The sequence below is a fragment of the Carex rostrata genome, chromosome 4 (assembly GCF_964058835.1).
Source record: "Carex rostrata chromosome 4, lpCarRost1.2, whole genome shotgun sequence".
In the NCBI taxonomy this organism is placed as follows: domain Eukaryota; kingdom Viridiplantae; phylum Streptophyta; class Magnoliopsida; order Poales; family Cyperaceae; genus Carex; species Carex rostrata.
This window is the reverse complement of record NC_135921.1, coordinates 11,663,793-11,681,247: the sequence shown is the minus strand read 5'-3', so window position 1 is coordinate 11,681,247 and position 17,455 is coordinate 11,663,793. Positions and strand designations below refer to the sequence as shown.

Here is a 17,455-nt window from a genome sequence, read left to right as displayed (position 1 = left end):
AACTGCTCTGTTAAAATCTTTACTCAAAATGGTCATGTAGCTCAACTTTTATAAGATGGCATTGAAGAAAATCGCAGTTGAGAGATACTAATGGTGTGGGGCTCATCAGTCACGTTTTCTTTAAATATCGAACTTAATTTGCATTTTAAAAATTAACACCTTCATGTAGAAAATTTTGAATTATTACTTTGAAATGCAAGGAAAAACAGGATAGGACTGAAATGTTTACCATTTACTTCTTGTGTTTTCACTCCAGTTCGTCCCATCTCATATTTACCAAACACTAATTCTAGCTTAATATTTTTAGGAGCTAAACTATAGTTAGTTTTCTATTATTTATCAGTGAGTACAAAATCTTTTCTACATCAATTATTTTTGTAACATTCCTCAATGCCATCTCATAATAGTTGAGCTTGTATAGTAAAAAACTAAAACTAATTATAGTCAGTTAAAGTTAAATTTTATTATCTGCAAAAAAAGGCAATTGAAAATTTTCAAATTAATTTGGAAATTATACAAATATTGAACGAAGGAGAAAATTTAGAACAAACTGTGATGCCAAAAAAAACAAGATACCGAAACTAGGGCTGCAAACGAATCGAATTAAATCGAACTTAATTCAGTTCGAGTTCGAACCAAACTGGTTCGAAATTCAAGCAGGTTTTCGAACTAAAAAGAAGAGTTTGAGTTTTGATTCTGTGCGATTTGAACCAGTTTCGAACGAACTGGTTCGAAATTGAAATAGGGTTTAGAACTAAAAAGAAGAGTTTCGAACTGAGCCAGACTCAGTTCGAGTTTGATTTGAACCAATTTCGAACTGAACTGGATTTGATTCGTTTTAGAACCAAGCTGATTTGATTTGTTTCGAACCAACTTTTTTTCTAATCGAATTACAAACTACGAGTTTTTTGTGCACCCCTTACCGAAACACCCTTCTTGTGCTTAAAATTAGAGTTGAGATTTCTTACCATGAATATTTTGATAAAATCTTAATGATATATTTATAAAGTGTTGGGGGTGGTGGTTGTTTTGCTCGAGTAATTTTATCAAATACTTTGTGGGCATACACTAATATCCAACTAAATAGAAAAATATAAAAGTTAAACAAGAAACCAGTACAATCAAGCAATCAAGCACAAGAAAATAAAAGAGAGGCACAAGATTTTACGTGGAAACCCTTGCAGAAAAAAATCACGGGAGCACACGGCGCAACTTCACTAAATCAAAGAGTCTTTATAGATACAAGGAAATTAACAAGCCAATAACATTCTCACTCACACTCTCTTACAATCTTACACACTAATCTATAATATTCTTAAGTGTACCAGTGGATTGATACAAAGAAAACAAAGCTTAGTTAAACAGAGAAGAGAGCAGCAGACAAATTAACTCAACACAGAGCAGCTCCCGGCTTAGCCTTTTAATTGGAATCAAAACAAAACACCTTCGGTTTGCCTTCATGCCGATAGTAATAAAACAATTACAAAAATGCACCATTTACCATCGGTCAAGATTCAAACCGACGGCAAAGGGCTTAGGTCCTGTTCGGCTGCACAGTGGGAATGGAAATGGGAATGGGAATAGGAACAGAAATAAGAAAAGTTTGAACTGAAATTTACTGTTCACGTGGAAAAAAAAAATTCAGTCTGAGTGATTTTTTTTTTCTCATATAAACAGTAATTTCGATATTACTGTCAAACAGGCCCTTAATAAATTTTGACCCGTTAACTTTGACTTCATAATGTAACATAAAGTAATTTTAAAAAATGTATAGAAATGTTATTGTGCACCTGTATAAGCTGTATATGAGATTACATGCAGTTTTTAGTGTCATTCAAACCATAAAGTTTTGGGGAATTTCACGTTTTACAAGCTTATCTCTTTACTTTATCTTCCTCTCGGTTATGCCCTTATCTATTTACTTTATCCCTCTTTCAAACAATCTCCCGGATACATAAAGTTCCTTTGGAAATTTAAAGTTTTACATGACCAGTCTCTTATTAAAATATACTTCCAGGATTGAGTGTGGAGAAAGGCTGAAAGGGGCATTAGGATCATTTTTTTTGCTCTCCGTCAAAATGATGGGACAATCGTATTTTTTTTATTTATATTGCTTTCATATTAAGTAGTGTTGGTCATATTTAAATTATTTGAACAGTATTAGTATTATTCTCAACTTGGTATCGTTTCACTTTAACATATATGGTTTTCAATATGTGGTCGATTAGTCGAAAAATTCCGTGACGGTTTAGTCATCGCCAACGACTAATCGGTCTAAACGGGCATTTTTTATAACACTGGTTCTGACCATTCACGTGCCATGACTATTGTTCCAAATTTGGTCACGGTAAGACATAACATGTGATCCAACTCATGGTACATATTTATATTCTTAGTAGTTGACATCTTCTTTCTCCTAACGAATCAACGATTCTTCTAAGTGGAGTAGTGAATCAGATTGTCTTTTTTTTTCATGAATCAGTTTGAACTGACTTTTTTTTTCTATGTAATTTTGCTCTACTCAGTCGTAAATTTAATTCAGGGTCAGGTCTTATATCCATTCAGGGGTAGGCATAGATATAAAATAGTATTGGGTTTAATTTTTTTTTCGAATTCAGAGGTAGACAAATACCTACTCCGACACCATATATCTATAGCCGTTTAGCCATATTTTATATGTTGTTGCCCTGATACCTTAGTAATTAAGTTAAGACGTTACTAAATGCTTGTCGCGAATTAAATAAAATTCATACAAGTATTTTAGTTAACAATAAGAAAATGCAAAAGATACTAGTATGATCTAAAATTGATTAAATAATGGCACGAGCGTGACATCTTTAATTTCATATATCTAATTTTTTGAACTAAAAAAAAATAGAGTTTTTTGTTCAATATGAATTGCATGTTTTTATGCATTTTAAAAATGTTGCTCATGATATTTGTGTTCGGGTCCGGATCCTCTAAAATAACTCAATCTTTGCGTTTTGGATCGGGACCGTCCGATTCAAATTTGTCGGTTGAGGGTGTTTTGCGATTTGAATTCATTTCTCAGTATGTGTGCATTCCACATTGGATAGATTATCGTGAATTCAAATTGAACGGTCCAGATTTAAAACCGAAAGATTGGGTTGCTTTACTGAATTTGAATTCATTTGTGTTGAAGGACTACCTGTCTACCTTTGTTATTCAGAGTTGAAAAGCTAGAACTGTTCTGTTTTGTTTTGAACTAGTGGTCGTAGTGTCGTACCGGTGTCCTCAACGTGCATATGAATAAATTCGGTCGGAACTGTTGGATCTGCTCCATCAAAATTTGAGCCCACTTAATCTACACGACTTTTAAAGCTCTCCGTACGAATCTTGATGCTTCCGCCTCTGATTCCGTCATCGAAATATTTTAACAACGAATAAGAACAGAAGTTCTTTTTGCTGCTCTTTCAAGAAAAAACACAAGAGGAACACATAAATTACGAGTTTACCCCCCACACTATGAATTCATCCGGCAAACGAGGCGGACCCTTCGCAATCTGACGCAGCGTGGTCTGGCCAAATTACGACTTTACCCCCCACACAATTCCAGTGTCTCAGGTTATCGTGGAGCGTGCCGGTCAAGCCACGTAACGTGCGCCAGAGGCACTTTCTTTTCTCAATTTGCAATTCTTGCTTCAGACGAAGAGAGTCGATTATATGAGCCATAAATAAAAAAAGGAAATAAAGCCTCTTTTTGTTTCGACACAGGCTTTCAATAGGCCTCAAAAAGCCTATATTTTTTCTTTATAGGCAGGGCCTTTAAATGGCTCAAGACAAAACCTCATTCAAAGTTGCGTATAAATTGTTTGATTGCTGTCAAATTGTGGGGATGGTTTAGATTTACAGGACCGTTTAAATTTATTCAATTTAAAATATATTTGCATGAATCTTAACATATATCAGACGATTTAGTTTTATTTTGCATACAATTTGTCTAAAATCCTGTGGATAAAAGTCAATTCCTAAATTTTTATCAAGGCTCGAGTAAACAGCCTTGTGAATTCAAGTTTAATTTAACTATAATATTTTTTTTTTTGTAAATTTTCCAATCAATCATTTTCTTTCAAACTTGGAGGGGAAATGACTATGTGAGCCCAAGAAATAAAAAGGCCGAATTAAGCCTGGTTTTTGTTTCGGCCTGGACTTTACACACGGCCCAATGTAAAGGGTCACATTCTTTTTTCATTGGTCGGACCATCATTTTTCTTTACCAATGGAAGCCAATTTGCTCCTTTTTTTTTTTTTTGAGAAAAGGTCGATGGATTTCAACGGTTCAGATTCGTCGTTTGAAGTCAATCCGATAGGTTTTAGAGTTAAGTTTACAAAGAGGTTTGGTGAACTCAACTCTAAAACTAATGGATTGGCTTTAAACGACAAATCTAAACTGTTCAAATTCATCGATCTTACGAGTGATACGTCTATATTTGAAAATTTTAAACTTTCAAATTTATTTAATATACAGTCAAGCAGTCAAAATTAGAAGGTTTATAAATTAATTTTAATGCATTTATTTTTGAATATTTTTTTACCACTTGACTCTATATAAAATTAATTCTAAAATTAAAATATTTTGAATATATGTACACGCAATCCCGTATTAACAATTCAGAATTATCATTTGAAATTAATCTGGTGAGTTTTACAATTGAATTCACAAAGATGCTCGATAAACTTTAAGAATACCATAAAACCACTCCTGTTACAAACATTACACGCTGCAAATAGATTCCAACGGATTTTAATTAAATATATTTGATGCAACTTTTGATTTAGCACGTATAAAATCATATGAATGTATGTGATAGTGATACACTTAGAAATTGTTTGTAGTTCTGATAATTCTAGGCTCCTGAAATGGGCTCAAATAGCTTAATACTATGAATAGAAATCATATCACGATATAAGGTAACAGAATATTCTGTTTAAATCTGGACCGTTCGATCAACATCTGCACAAAATTAAAGGGCCACATACATTCCACCTCGAGCTAAATTGACCTGAATTCTAATCGGACGGTCCAGATCTAAACAAAAATATTATGTTACCTCAGAGGATATGGATTCATATAAATAGACACGTTACATGTTGTAATTGTATTCTAGCTATTTGTTTGCACATAAAACAATCGGTTTGGATGATTTGAAAATGTGAAATATGATCCAACTAAATTTAAAACACAAGTTGAGCCCTCCAAATAAAATTTCGACAGTTTTGTATGCATAATATTCATACAGTATGCTGTAATTGTATTTTAGAGTATTTGTTTACAAAAAAAAAATGTTATTATTATAGCAGAAGTTTATGAATAATAAATAATTGGTCTATCTTTCTGGCTTTTAAACTTTATAACAGATTATTATAGCAGATTTTTAGGCAGAGGCGGATATGTGTATAAATTGTATACATGTTGTCAATTGACTTTTATTTTTAATTTTGTATTATGTATAATTTTCTTTATAATTTAAGAATAAAATATTATAGTACTGTTAAATTAATTTCATTCTATGCAAAAAAAAAATATATGATGAATCTCGACATGTTTTTCACTCCCATAATTTTAAAGTCCGACTATGTTCTTCTAACGTTAGAGCATCTACATCCTTAAAACTCAAAAGGATTTCTAAATAACTGTTAACTAGTTTTTAGAAATTATAGTCTTTAAAGTTTCTAACTTTCACATCCCTGAAACTCATTTTAGAGTTTCTATTAAATCTTGTTAGCAACAAATTAAAAAGGAGAAACAATTTGAGCCAATCATTTGGCCAACATAGAGTTTATAAACAGTTTCTTAATAAGAAACTTTCCTGTATAATTTTTAAATAAGAAACTCTCCCACATCCCTGAAACTGAATTAGAAACTACCACGTCAGATTAGAAACTCTAATAGTTTCAGGGATGTAGATGCTCTTAGGCCTTTAAATTGAGCTCAAATTGGTCAATAATATTTATCTACGCATACAACGTGTTATAATGGTATTTTATTTATTTGTTTGTTTGGACACAAAATTGATGTAGTGTTCAGAATTTTGCATAGTATATTTGATGTATTATTTTAATTTACCACAATTCACCTGCGTATACAATACAATTTTAATGGGTGAAGATATTGACAATACAATTTTAACTTCATGCAGCAGATAGACAATATAATCAAACAACGCTATATAACTCGTGCGTTGTATGAAGCAGAAAGTACGGTGTTAATATCTTTACCCGTTTTTGTTTCGGACAGTGCAAGTCGTTAAAATTTGACCGTTAGATAAAAATGCGAATATTTGTTCTGAAGAAAATCTGTTATATTAATTTAGAATTAGGGATATCAATAGCACCATTTTACTTGTTTATTCGATCCGTATAGCATATGAAAACATGTTTTTCGTTAACTTATTGGGTACGGATAACGATTTTTTTTTCATTATCTTGTCCGTTTTCGTATAAGATAATTTTTAAAAATAAAATTATATATATAGATATATATTTGTGTAAAGATGATACATGATAAATAATACTAAAGTTTTATATTTTATTAAATTTTCATAATACAAATTAGTTGTATTCATTAATATTTTTTTCTTGTTTTGAAACACAAATCGAAATGTCAATGACACCTTTTTTATCCGTTTATCCGACCCGTACCGTATTTGAAAAGACAGATAAGAGTATAAATTTTTTTCGTTACAATAACGGGCATGGGTATGAATTATAAAAATGCCTCCACCCGACCCGTATCGTACCCGTTGACACCCCCCTATTTAGAATGTAAACTGACTTCTTTTCTTCAATGGTTCTGAAATGCCAGCTTCTTATCTAGTTCGTTAATTGTAAAATATCTTATCTTATCAACGACTGAGATTTGTCCAATAATGACCAGGAACCAGACATGATCTATACGATCAAATCAAGTATCTTTTACGTAGATTCCGGTTGAGATTTTCCGACAGGGATCAGGTACCAGTCCCTGTATAAAACAGACATTTTTTACCAGTAGTTTTTTCACCGAGTGCAATGAAACAGGCATTTTTTACCAGTCCCTATAATTTTTTGTAAGGCTCAAATTTTGTTCATGGGGATATGTTTTTTCTTCCTTTTGGGGTTACAATCTTTTTCTGGTTAACATGTACAAAATTACAGATCCGAAATATAAAACCGCAAGTCAATTACATTTACCTCAAAATCTGCGCATGCTATTTTTTTTTTAAAAGTACAAAATAACAAAAAATTCACAGCAGTTGGGAAAAGCACCACAGTTGCAAATTTTTTATTTTAATATTTAAAGACAATCAATGTTAATTTTTAATTTATGAAATATGAAATACATAGATACTTATAGATGATATAGATAATGATATCATTATCGACGTCATATATAGACTTATGTCCACAACTTAAATCTTTGCCTCCATTTCTCATGAATATATTTTCTCAAACCAATATTTACCATGACTATTCTCACAGTATATCCAAATAGCATTTCAACAAATTTTTATAACCATTCATGTTCATATTTATGACTATGGGTTCTTGACTTCTTGTAAATTAATTGGGTAAGGCTAAGGTGCTATGGGTTGCATAGAGACTTACGGTGCTACGACTCAATATTTGAGTTTTCAAAATTCAAACGGTCGATCCGAACTGTTCCTCTTGTTCTCCATATTAATATGTGTTTGGAGACCAAATTTTACATTTTTTGGAAATTTTGTACTATTTTTTTAGATAGGTAGAAAATCAGTTGATCTAAAAAATTCTGCACCATTCAGATATTTGATTTTCTACCTATCTAAAAAAATAGTACAAAATTTCCAAAAAATGTAAAATTTGGTCTCCAAACACATATTAATATGGAGAACAAGAGGAACAGTTCGGATCGACCGTTTGAATTTTGAAAATTCAAATATTAAACCATAGTACCGTAGGTCTCTATGTAACCTATAGTACCTTAGCCTTACCCAAATTAATTTGTGGTTTTCATACCTGTAAAATATCATTCGGCATAATTATATGACAACCGATCATACTCTAATAGAGACATAATTTTTTAATAACGATCGTTTATATTTCGAGGAGAGATTCACTTAAAACATTTGTAAGTTACAATATCTTACAACAATTCGGTTTCGTGATTTTTAAAGTCTAAACAATCGATTCCAACCATTCAACATGGTATCTATATTAAAATGTGTTTGGAGATAAAATTTTACATTTTTTTTTAATTTTTTACTATTTATTAAGTATTTTATAAAATTATTATTTTTTAGTGGTCTAAAATTGTCTAAAAACAACCGTTTTATAAAATACTTAATAAATAGTAAAAAATTCAAAAAAATGTAAAATTTTATCTCTAAGCACATTTTAATATAGATATCATGTTGAACAGTTTGAATTAACTGTTTAAAATTTTAAAATCGCAAAATCAAATTGATGTAAGATGTTGTAACTTACAAATATTGTAATTGGAAAATTTCAGATATTTTGCAAAACAAAAGTAACATTTCAGATAGTTGCAGATAATTTTAAATTTACCTTCATCATATGCTCAAAAGAAACTAACAGACCTCATACCTATTTTGCCTCTATAAGAGGAATTTGCCTCATATATATCATGAAAAAGAAAAGTTAGCAAAAGAAAAAGATGCTAAATTTAAAACCAAAGAAAGAAAGCTTCCCCATAACTCCAATTAGAAGAGAACACAGCACCTTTTCTCCAAGTTCCAACAAGCCCATAAATCACATGGGCCCACTTTTCAGGACCACAAAACCCTAATCAATCATCACCGGTCCCCTACCACATTTTTTTTTCTTTTGGAAGTTGGCCCCACATCACATTGGCTGCTCAGAATCACAGCTAAGCAATTCAGTGAATAATTTACTGCTCTCGTACAAACCACATGACACCTCTCTTTCAACCATCACCTCTCCATTTCACAAGAGGATAATGTGTCATTATCTGGTAATAAATATATTTAAAATGATGAGGCGTAAAGTGTTATTATATCTCATACATGCACATGCAAAAATACATTTGCATTGAACTGCTCCAAGAATTAAAAATAGGTCTAAGAACATAAATTATATTTCTTTAACTTTTCATCAAGTCATGGCATTTACTAAAATCCTATAAAGTGAACAGTCTCCATTTATCTGAAATAACTGGAGGGGCAAAATCTGCATTGTCCTACCTATTCTGTTACATCCAAAAAGGCACAGATAATAGTACCATATTTTTACAAACAAGCCCTCAAGCAGACCCTAGTTTAGTGGGTCCACATCAACTCCAACCCACTCCCTCTTGTACCCCTCCCCTCCTCTGATATACTACCAAAAATCTAATCAATTCAGTTCACATGATTACAATGAGCTTCAAAATAGCCAGCTAAATACTAAAAATAAAAAAACCACACCCAACAAAAAAGATAACATTTTTACAGTGACCAACCACCCTATTTTGATAATTTGATGATCTGATTTAACATTGGTGAATCCATTACTCAGTGTTTTGTGAAATAACCTCCCCGAACTTGATGAACAACTGCGCATCCGATGAACAGCTTGTTGACGTGTCGCATGTAAGAGCACCATTGTTTCTTAGATTTGCATACTCATCTATATAACTAGGAACAACTTGTGGTGTGCCGGTTTGAAATGGTTTAGTGGGCAGTACCGGCTGGATAAGGCAGTCCAGTACCCGCACCACTTCATGCATTGTAGGCCGATCCGTCGGTTGCTGTTTCAAGCAAAGCAACGCTAGTTGAAAGACCTTTTTTACCTCACCGAGGTCTTTGCACGTGGCAGTTATGTCAGGATGTACGGTTTCCATTACTGCGTTGGTAGTGGCCTTGGAAAGTATCTGTCAAATTTTTAAAAAAAAATCATAATTTAAAATATGTTTTCTGTAATTAGACGGTTGAAACAGGTCAATAATTTCAAGGACGGTATTATGCAAGGCATTGAAAAGCATCAATGAATGGCAACAGTATTTTGAAATTGGGACAAGTAGTTGTAAAAAATTCTATTTCAAGGGGTCATGATGGCATGATGGGGTATATGCTACATGACCATACATTATTGGGATCAAAGAGAGAGAGAGACAACAAGGACAGGCTTTATGAAACATAGGGCACATTATGGCTGTGCTTTTAGAGAGAGAGAGAGAGAGATGCACACAGTACATCTAACACATGATGGATTCAGTTTATGGGACCCATGAAGGATTTGGATGGCACCTAATAAGTGCATATGAGTAATGTGATTATCATTGAGGTATTATTGGTAGTTCAAAAGGTTGATTATGGTGCTTAGTAGGGTTATATCTTATAAATCAAACCTTGTTGAGTATCCTACTAACCGACAGAACCAAAAAGAAAAGTCCGAATGGATCACATTGAACAGTAATGAACAAATGATAGATATTGGTACAAAAAGTGCTTTAACATATGGAGATGTTAGAATATAAGGCTTTGGAATGTAATCAATACACCGATTCCTTTTTTTTTTTTTAGATTTGACTTTTTTAAAGGAACAGAAAAAGGATAAAACAACGTACCAAGTGGTGCAGATTGGATTCATTATCAACCGGTTTTCGTCCAGTAACCAACTCCAACAACACAATGCCGTAACTATACACGTCAGATTTCTCGTTGAGTCTAGAGGTGCGTGCGTACTCCGGGTCTATGTAACCAATTGTTCCCATGACATAGGTTGAGGTATGAGTTTTTGATACACAGAGACTCTTTGCTATGCCAAAGTCGGTTAAATGCGCTTCATAGTCTCTGTCTAAAAGGATATTTGAGGATTTGACGTCTCGATGTATTATACGGGGACTACAGTCATGGTGTAAATACGCAAGACCCTGCGCAGCTCCCAAGGCAATTTTCAAGCGGGACTCCCAGTCGAGCTTTTTCTTTTGCGAAGGACCTATTTTTAAAATAAGAGATAGCTGCTTGTTATGGTTTTTCCCTAAACTGATTGGAAAAAAAAATTTCAAATAAAATAGTGTTTGAGCATAAGCGAATTTTGACTCTGTAAAAAAAATAGTGTTTGGTGCAGTTGGTTATTAGTTCACTAATTTGAACTAATTTTTACCTGACTTGTTGAGTAATAAGAAATCATTGATCAAAATGATAGTTTATATAATAATAATATAGAATAATAGAAAGAGAAAGTTGACTCCATGATGTATAGCACAACCCTGTTTGTGTAGTTGCATATTTAAATCCAATACTATCATTTACTAGATTATTTATTCGGTAAGAACAAATTGTCAGAGAAAAAACGTACCATGCAAAAGATCCCAGAGGCTTCCGTTCTCCATGTAATCATAGAACAACAGATTGCCAGCTGGTGACAAAGAGTATCCTTGTAGACTGACCAAATTTCTATGTTTGATGCTTCCGACGGTCTCTAACTCGGTCTCAAACTCTTTGATGCTTTGCGGGTAGTGCGCATAAAGTCTCTTTATTGCCACTGGCTTGCAATTCTTCAGCACACACTTGTAAACAGTGCTTGATGCGCCGTACCCAATTATATACTTTTCGCTCAAGTTCTCAGTCATACGCATTATGTCTTCGTAAACATGCAGCGCCATATTCATGTGAAGTATAACCAGCTTCGGATTTACATTGTTCACTACAGTGAAACAAGTCCAGTTATAATACAAAACGAGTTAAAGAAGTAATTATTGTTGTTGTTCTTAACAAGAATTATTACCAACTTACCAGGCTTGCTTATGGAGACATCTTTAAAAACAGGGGGATTGTGGGGCCTACACACAGCAACTAAGATCATGAGAAGTATCACGAGTGCACCGAGTGCAATTCCAAGAATCGCCGCTTTGGAGATTGTAACTGTGTTAATGGAAACTCATCAGTTCGACATGCAATAACCGACAAAGATTTTATAGTTGTAATATCACATATAATAAAATATAACCTCTTGGGGGTGCATGAGACGTTTTGCAAGAACTAATCCAGTAGCCGCAGAGACTAGGGTTACCCAAGAAACTGAAACCAAAAGAACTGTATTTGTTAATAAATGATATATTTGCATTTTAAAAGATACTAATTGCTCAGTTATAATATTATTATAAAGCAAAAGTAATGAACTGATAAAATAATATCAAGATAACTTCTTAAAACAGATTAATAAAAAAATAATTCAATTAATTTGTAATTTAAAATAAGTATTTGTTGCTAATTAATTTTAATTAAGTAAACTGAAATATAATTCTATTTAATAACCTATTACATTATCAAAACTGATTTATACTTTGATAAAAGCAAGTAGAAGTAAAACAATAATTGAATAGCATATATAAATAAAATTCAATATAGGTTTACCTGTCGGGTGTGAATCTCGTGAAGTTATTTTCAGTGGGTACAACACCGTCTAAGTTGTTATACGACACATTCCTGTTTATATCACATACATTATATGAGATAAGTTAAAACATGCAATTAGAAATAATAAATATATAATAAAGAAGAAATTAAAAGGTGCCGTTAGATTGCTTACAAAACAGAGAGGCTGAAGCAGTTGGTGAGAGATGCAATATCACCCGACAAATTATTATTTTCTAAATTTCTACAAAAGATAAAGCGGTATAAGGGGAAACACACCAATAAATGATATTTTTATTTTAAATTACAATGAAATTGAACTCACAGCAAATTTAGATTTTGGAGCATGCCGAGTTCTTCGGGTATAAGGCCTAAGAGGCGGTTACTGGACATATCACTGGTAGAGAAAAAAAGTTAAGAAAAATATAATAAATTTAAAAGGCACAAAATTGATTTTTACAAAAGTATCGTTGTTTGCAGGGTTCTTACATTTCCATAATACTTCTCAAATTTCCAAATTCACCGGGGATGTATCCAACAAGAAGGTTGTTGCTTAAGTTTCTGATAAAAAAATTCAAATTATTACATGTCAATATAACTTAAAAAGAAAGGATACGAAATTAAAAACAAAATAACAAAATTGCATAGAACATGTACAATTTTAAGAGATGCTCTAGACCACCGATAGAGGATGGAATGGGTCCCACAATCTTGTTCGACGAAATATCCCTACAAAACAATATATTAAAAATTAGTCGAACAAAAATATATTTAAATACTTCTAGAGTAACATCCTGAGTAACTTACACGTATTTGAGTTAAAATCACAAATCTCTTGATCTTGATGTAATCTTTGTATTTCCTTTTACTCTAATTTTTTTTTCCAGACTATGAATATCTGTTTATTTATAGAAAAGGTTCCCCATAACTCCAATTAGGAGAGAACACAGCACCTTTATTGTCCTAAAAAAAAAACAAATATAATTTACCAGTAGAGCATGTTTACTTACAGAGTATCCAAATTGTTTATTTTAGATAGCTCAATAGGAATAGGTCCGTTTAGGTTGTTCGATGAAAGATTCCTACACAAAAAAAATGTCATCCAAAAGATTGACAAAATAAAAGATATACCTTTTCATTGCTTAGAAGGAAATACTTACAGATAAGTCATGCTCTCGAGCATTTTAAAGGAACGAGGTATTGTGCCATTCAACTTATTTCCATGAACATTACTGAAAAAAGGACATAAATATAAGCAAATAATAGCAAATAGGGACAAGAGGTAAAAAAATAAGCGAAAAATTATCTTACAAGCTATTCAGATTTTCACAAGAACTCAGATTATCAGGTATAGGACCTTCAAAGAAGTTGTTTGCAAGGTTCCTGTGCAAGTGAAAACGAAATTATTACTTGTACATCATCGAAAGCAAAAGCAAAACATTATTTTTATGTAAAAAGAAACATGTAATAAAGAGACATACAAGTCAAACAAGTCAGTTAGTTTTCCAAGCTCAGGTGGGATGTGTCCAGTCAGCTGATTTTCATTTAATTCCCTACAGATTCATCGATTGAACAAAATAAAAATAAAATAATAATTGTTGTGTGGCGGTTTAAAATTTTAAATAAAATATGTATTTTTTTTAATATGTGAGTACGTACAGATAGTGAAGCCTCGACATGCTGCCAAGCTCAGGAGGTATTGGTCCAGTCAATTTGTTCGCTTGCAAATATCTAGAGAACCAAAATCATACTATCAATATATAAACTTCAGTACCCAAAATATTTAATTTGGAAAATAACAGAATCAATTGAAGCATACGCTTACAGTTTCTCGGTGTATGTTAAGTTGCCTAATATCGGAGGGATGGGGCCCGTCAGTTGGTTACAACTCAAATCCCTGTACAATATAGAATATATATTAGAAATCGACTTTGAGGCACATCTATAAAGAAATTGTATTTAGAAAAACTTACAGTACAGCGAGTGCTTGCATGAGACCGATCACAGGTGGAATCGGACCGATAAACTTGTTCCCTTGCAAAGACCTAATAAAAATTTGTGGCAAATAAATAAGCACGCATGTACCAAGCCAAGACAAAAAAAAAACACTGGATCTGAAAAAGTACATACAATGTAGCTACTTGAAGGAACCCGATATTGAAGGGAATTTCTCCGGTGAACTGATTATATGACAAATCCCTACCAAAAGCAAACTCATTCAATAAAAACTATCTAGTAGATGTTAAAAAATAAGATAGAATGACATTGCACTAGTAATACGCATACAAGACTTGGAAGCTAGTGCAGTTGCCAATGGTCTCCGGAATAGTACCAGTCAAGCTGTTATTTCTCACATCACTGCAAAAGGAAAACTTTTCATTAATGCCTAAATCGGTGTTATAACTTTCCATTGATGCCTAAATTGAGTGTAAAGATAAGTCGAGGGAAGTATGAACTTACAAATACCAAAGCCCGGTTAATTGGCACATGTCAGGAGAGAGAGAACCCTCCAATCGATTGCCACGCAAACCCCTAATTGAAAAATCAGAAACAATTAATATTTCTTTGTCTTATATTGTAACACAATTGAAATTTGTGAACCAATGGCTACTAACATGTACTGCAAAACTTCATTCCAATATATAAGGCGAGGTATCTCGCCACTCAGTTTGTTTTGTGCCAAGTCCCTGCAAAAAAAAAAAAAAATTTAAGTACCTATCATGGAAAAAAGGAACCGAGTTTATAGATAAATCAGAAGGGGAGATATATATAGCTTACAAGATCTTTAAATTTGGGAGTTGAGATAGTGTTGAGGGAATCGGCCCAATGAGTTGGTTGTTCTTCAATATCCTTAAAAAAAATGTAAATTAGAATAAAAATGTCACACAAACAAAAATTTGTTTATTTGATCGAGATTTTGTTTGAGAGACCATACAGTGTCTCTAATTGCTTGAGTTTAGAGATAGAGAACGGTATGTCGCCATATATATTGTTGAAGGATAAATCACTGGAACAGCAAAAAAAAGTGTCAGGTGAGAACTTGAGATCATTTAAACATATTAGTTTTAAGCAAATTAAAATTAATTAAATAAACTTACAGGGTATTAAGTGATGAGCAGTCACCTATCTCATCTGGGATCTGACCCGATAGACGGTTCAACTTCAAATCACTGCAAAAATGCATTACAAATAAAAATTAGAAAGATTAAATAACTGCAAATATATATTTAGGGTGTATGAAATATACAACCGCTGCGCAACTAAGAGAATGTTATACATTGATTGAAGGCCCTTCAAACTTCCTATTGCCGGCGAAATCTCTCCATCGAGATTCAAGCCCGATAAATTTCTACATTTGAAAGTTTATTATTGTAAGAAAACAAACCAAAAAATAAATAAAAGACAAATAGAGGAGCATGCATCTAAATAATGACAACTTACAAGGCCGCCACACCAAAGGTCACATTGTCACAAATGACACCTCTCCATGAACAGTAGTCTGAAGAGGATTCGCTCCAATCATACAAAATATTATCCACATTTCGAAATGACTTTTTAATCTCTAGCAAGATTGCTCCTGAAAGAAAGAGAAGGAGAAATCAGAAACAAACCCAAAATGCAGCGTGTGGTTTAAAGATATATTTAATATGATTATCTAAGGATTAGAGAATAGAAGGTACTATGTTAATATAAAAATAAGGGGATAAAAAAAACAGACAAGGAACTACATTGCCAAAAAGGTGTACTTTTGAGGTATTAAATTAATAACAGAGCTAATCTTCCTTTCCCAGAGATTTCAACATTAAAAAATTGATCCTTAAAAACACGCTCAGGTGCTAATCACCCATCTCAGCAAAACTAACCACAAAAAAAATACAACTCTCCTGACTTTTATGAGCTTTCATGCCTAACAAAACCCTGAAAGAAGACAAATCGAACAGAGATCCCGCGAGTTCATTTTTTTCAAAAGATTTCAACTTTGGAAGAAGGATACCCCATAGAGCGTCAAAAGATGAGTAAAAGAAAAAAAACGAACAAATCCCTGTTTGAAAGGTAGGTACATTGTTTGGAAGGTAAGCTTACCATCGTTGGAAGGAGCAGAGAAGCAGAGGCACAGACAGGAAGAGAGCAGAGAGAGGGTGAGAAGAGCTTGACAGAAGCTAGCCATGGTGGCTAAGCTCTGTTAGAAGCCTCGAGATGTAGAACTAAAACCCATTCAATGTTTGATGTGGACTTGAAAGGGACGATGGAAGAGAAGAGGAGGAGGAGAGAAAGAGAAAGAGATAAAAAGGATTTTTTCCAAGCCCGTTTCCCAGTGTACTCACTCTCACTGTCTGCGCCTATGTGAGTAGAGGTGGAGAGAGAAGTTTTGTGCCGAGAGAGGAGAGAGGAGAGAGGAGAGCGAAGAGGTAGCCTGACCTGTCACATCAAAATGGCAGCGTCTCTCTCTCTCTCCAGTAAATATGCTAAACGAATACATTTATTTGTATACCTGTTTAATTCTCTCGCGCTGAAAATCGAATTCTTTCTTCTTTTTTTATTGAAACCCGTACATCTAATTGATTTGTCATTAATTAAAGAAGATTACAAACAATGAAACAAGATTGAAGATATCTACTTAAGCCCTTGTTTGTAAATTGTAATTATCTTATTCTCAGTAATATAAAAATGGGCTTGGCCTTTTTTCTATATTTTTTAAGTTTTATTCAAATGTCTATTAACACCGTGTTTGAACGGAGAATATAGAAAGCAACGGGGGTGAAAAATAGAAGGCCCTGTCCGGCTGCCAGGTGGGAACGGGAGCGAGAACAGATTCAATTTAAATGGCTGAAACATTGTGCACGTGGAAAAAAAAAAATTATTTTGAGACTTTGTTCGGTAGTAAAAAAAAAGTTACTCTTCACGTGGGGAAAAAAAATTCACTCAGACTTAATTTTTTTCCCCACGTGAACAGTAACTTTCAGTTCAAAACTTTTTATTCTTATTCCCATTCTTATTCCTTATTGGACTACTGAACAAGGCCTGAGTGAATTTTTTTTTCCCACAAGAACAGTGAATGGCCGAACAGGGCCGAAAGAAATGAAATGAAATAAAAG

General features: G+C 33.1%; 1 protein-coding gene across 3 annotated transcripts; it reads right to left on the bottom strand.

Moving 5' to 3' along the window:
* Window positions 1-9,160: 9,160 nt before the first annotated feature.
* Window positions 9,161-16,826, bottom strand: LOC144553372 (Leucine-rich receptor-like protein kinase family protein). 3 transcript variants are annotated; one of them, XM_078301502.1, is made up of 27 exons: window positions 16,443-16,826; window positions 15,801-15,936; window positions 15,637-15,708; window positions 15,458-15,529; window positions 15,295-15,366; window positions 15,138-15,209; window positions 14,975-15,046; window positions 14,820-14,891; window positions 14,646-14,717; window positions 14,490-14,558; window positions 14,333-14,404; window positions 14,185-14,256; window positions 14,019-14,090; window positions 13,841-13,912; window positions 13,671-13,742; window positions 13,520-13,591; window positions 13,370-13,441; window positions 13,017-13,088; window positions 12,849-12,920; window positions 12,685-12,756; window positions 12,535-12,603; window positions 12,360-12,431; window positions 11,953-12,023; window positions 11,739-11,867; window positions 11,302-11,649; window positions 10,568-10,938; window positions 9,161-9,871 (listed from the first exon to the last, which is right to left on the bottom strand). In XM_078301502.1, exons 1-27 carry the CDS (start codon window positions 16,525-16,527, stop codon window positions 9,509-9,511), a joined length of 2,937 nt encoding a protein of 978 aa, XP_078157628.1. In that variant the 5' UTR covers window positions 16,528-16,826; the 3' UTR covers window positions 9,161-9,508. The 3 variants fall into 3 exon arrangements, with proteins under 3 accessions (XP_078157628.1, XP_078157629.1, XP_078157630.1); XM_078301503.1 differs by lacking the exon at window positions 14,333-14,404 and having other exon boundaries at window positions 14,185-14,301; window positions 16,443-16,823; XM_078301504.1 differs by lacking the exon at window positions 15,801-15,936 and having other exon boundaries at window positions 16,443-16,569.
* Between the last annotated feature and the right edge of the window lie 629 nt (window positions 16,827-17,455).

Coding starts and splice junctions, on each gene's coding strand:
- LOC144553372 (XM_078301502.1), bottom strand. CDS start 16,527: ATGGCTAGCTTCTGTCAAGCTCTTCTCACCCTCTCTCTGCTCTCTTCC. Junction 15,210..15,294: donor CTCAAGCAATTAGAGACACT/GTATGGTCTCTC, acceptor ATTTTTTTTAAG/GATATTGAAGAACAACCAAC. Junction 13,743..13,840: donor CTAACTGACTTGTTTGACTT/GTATGTCTCTTT, acceptor TCACTTGCACAG/GAACCTTGCAAACAACTTCT.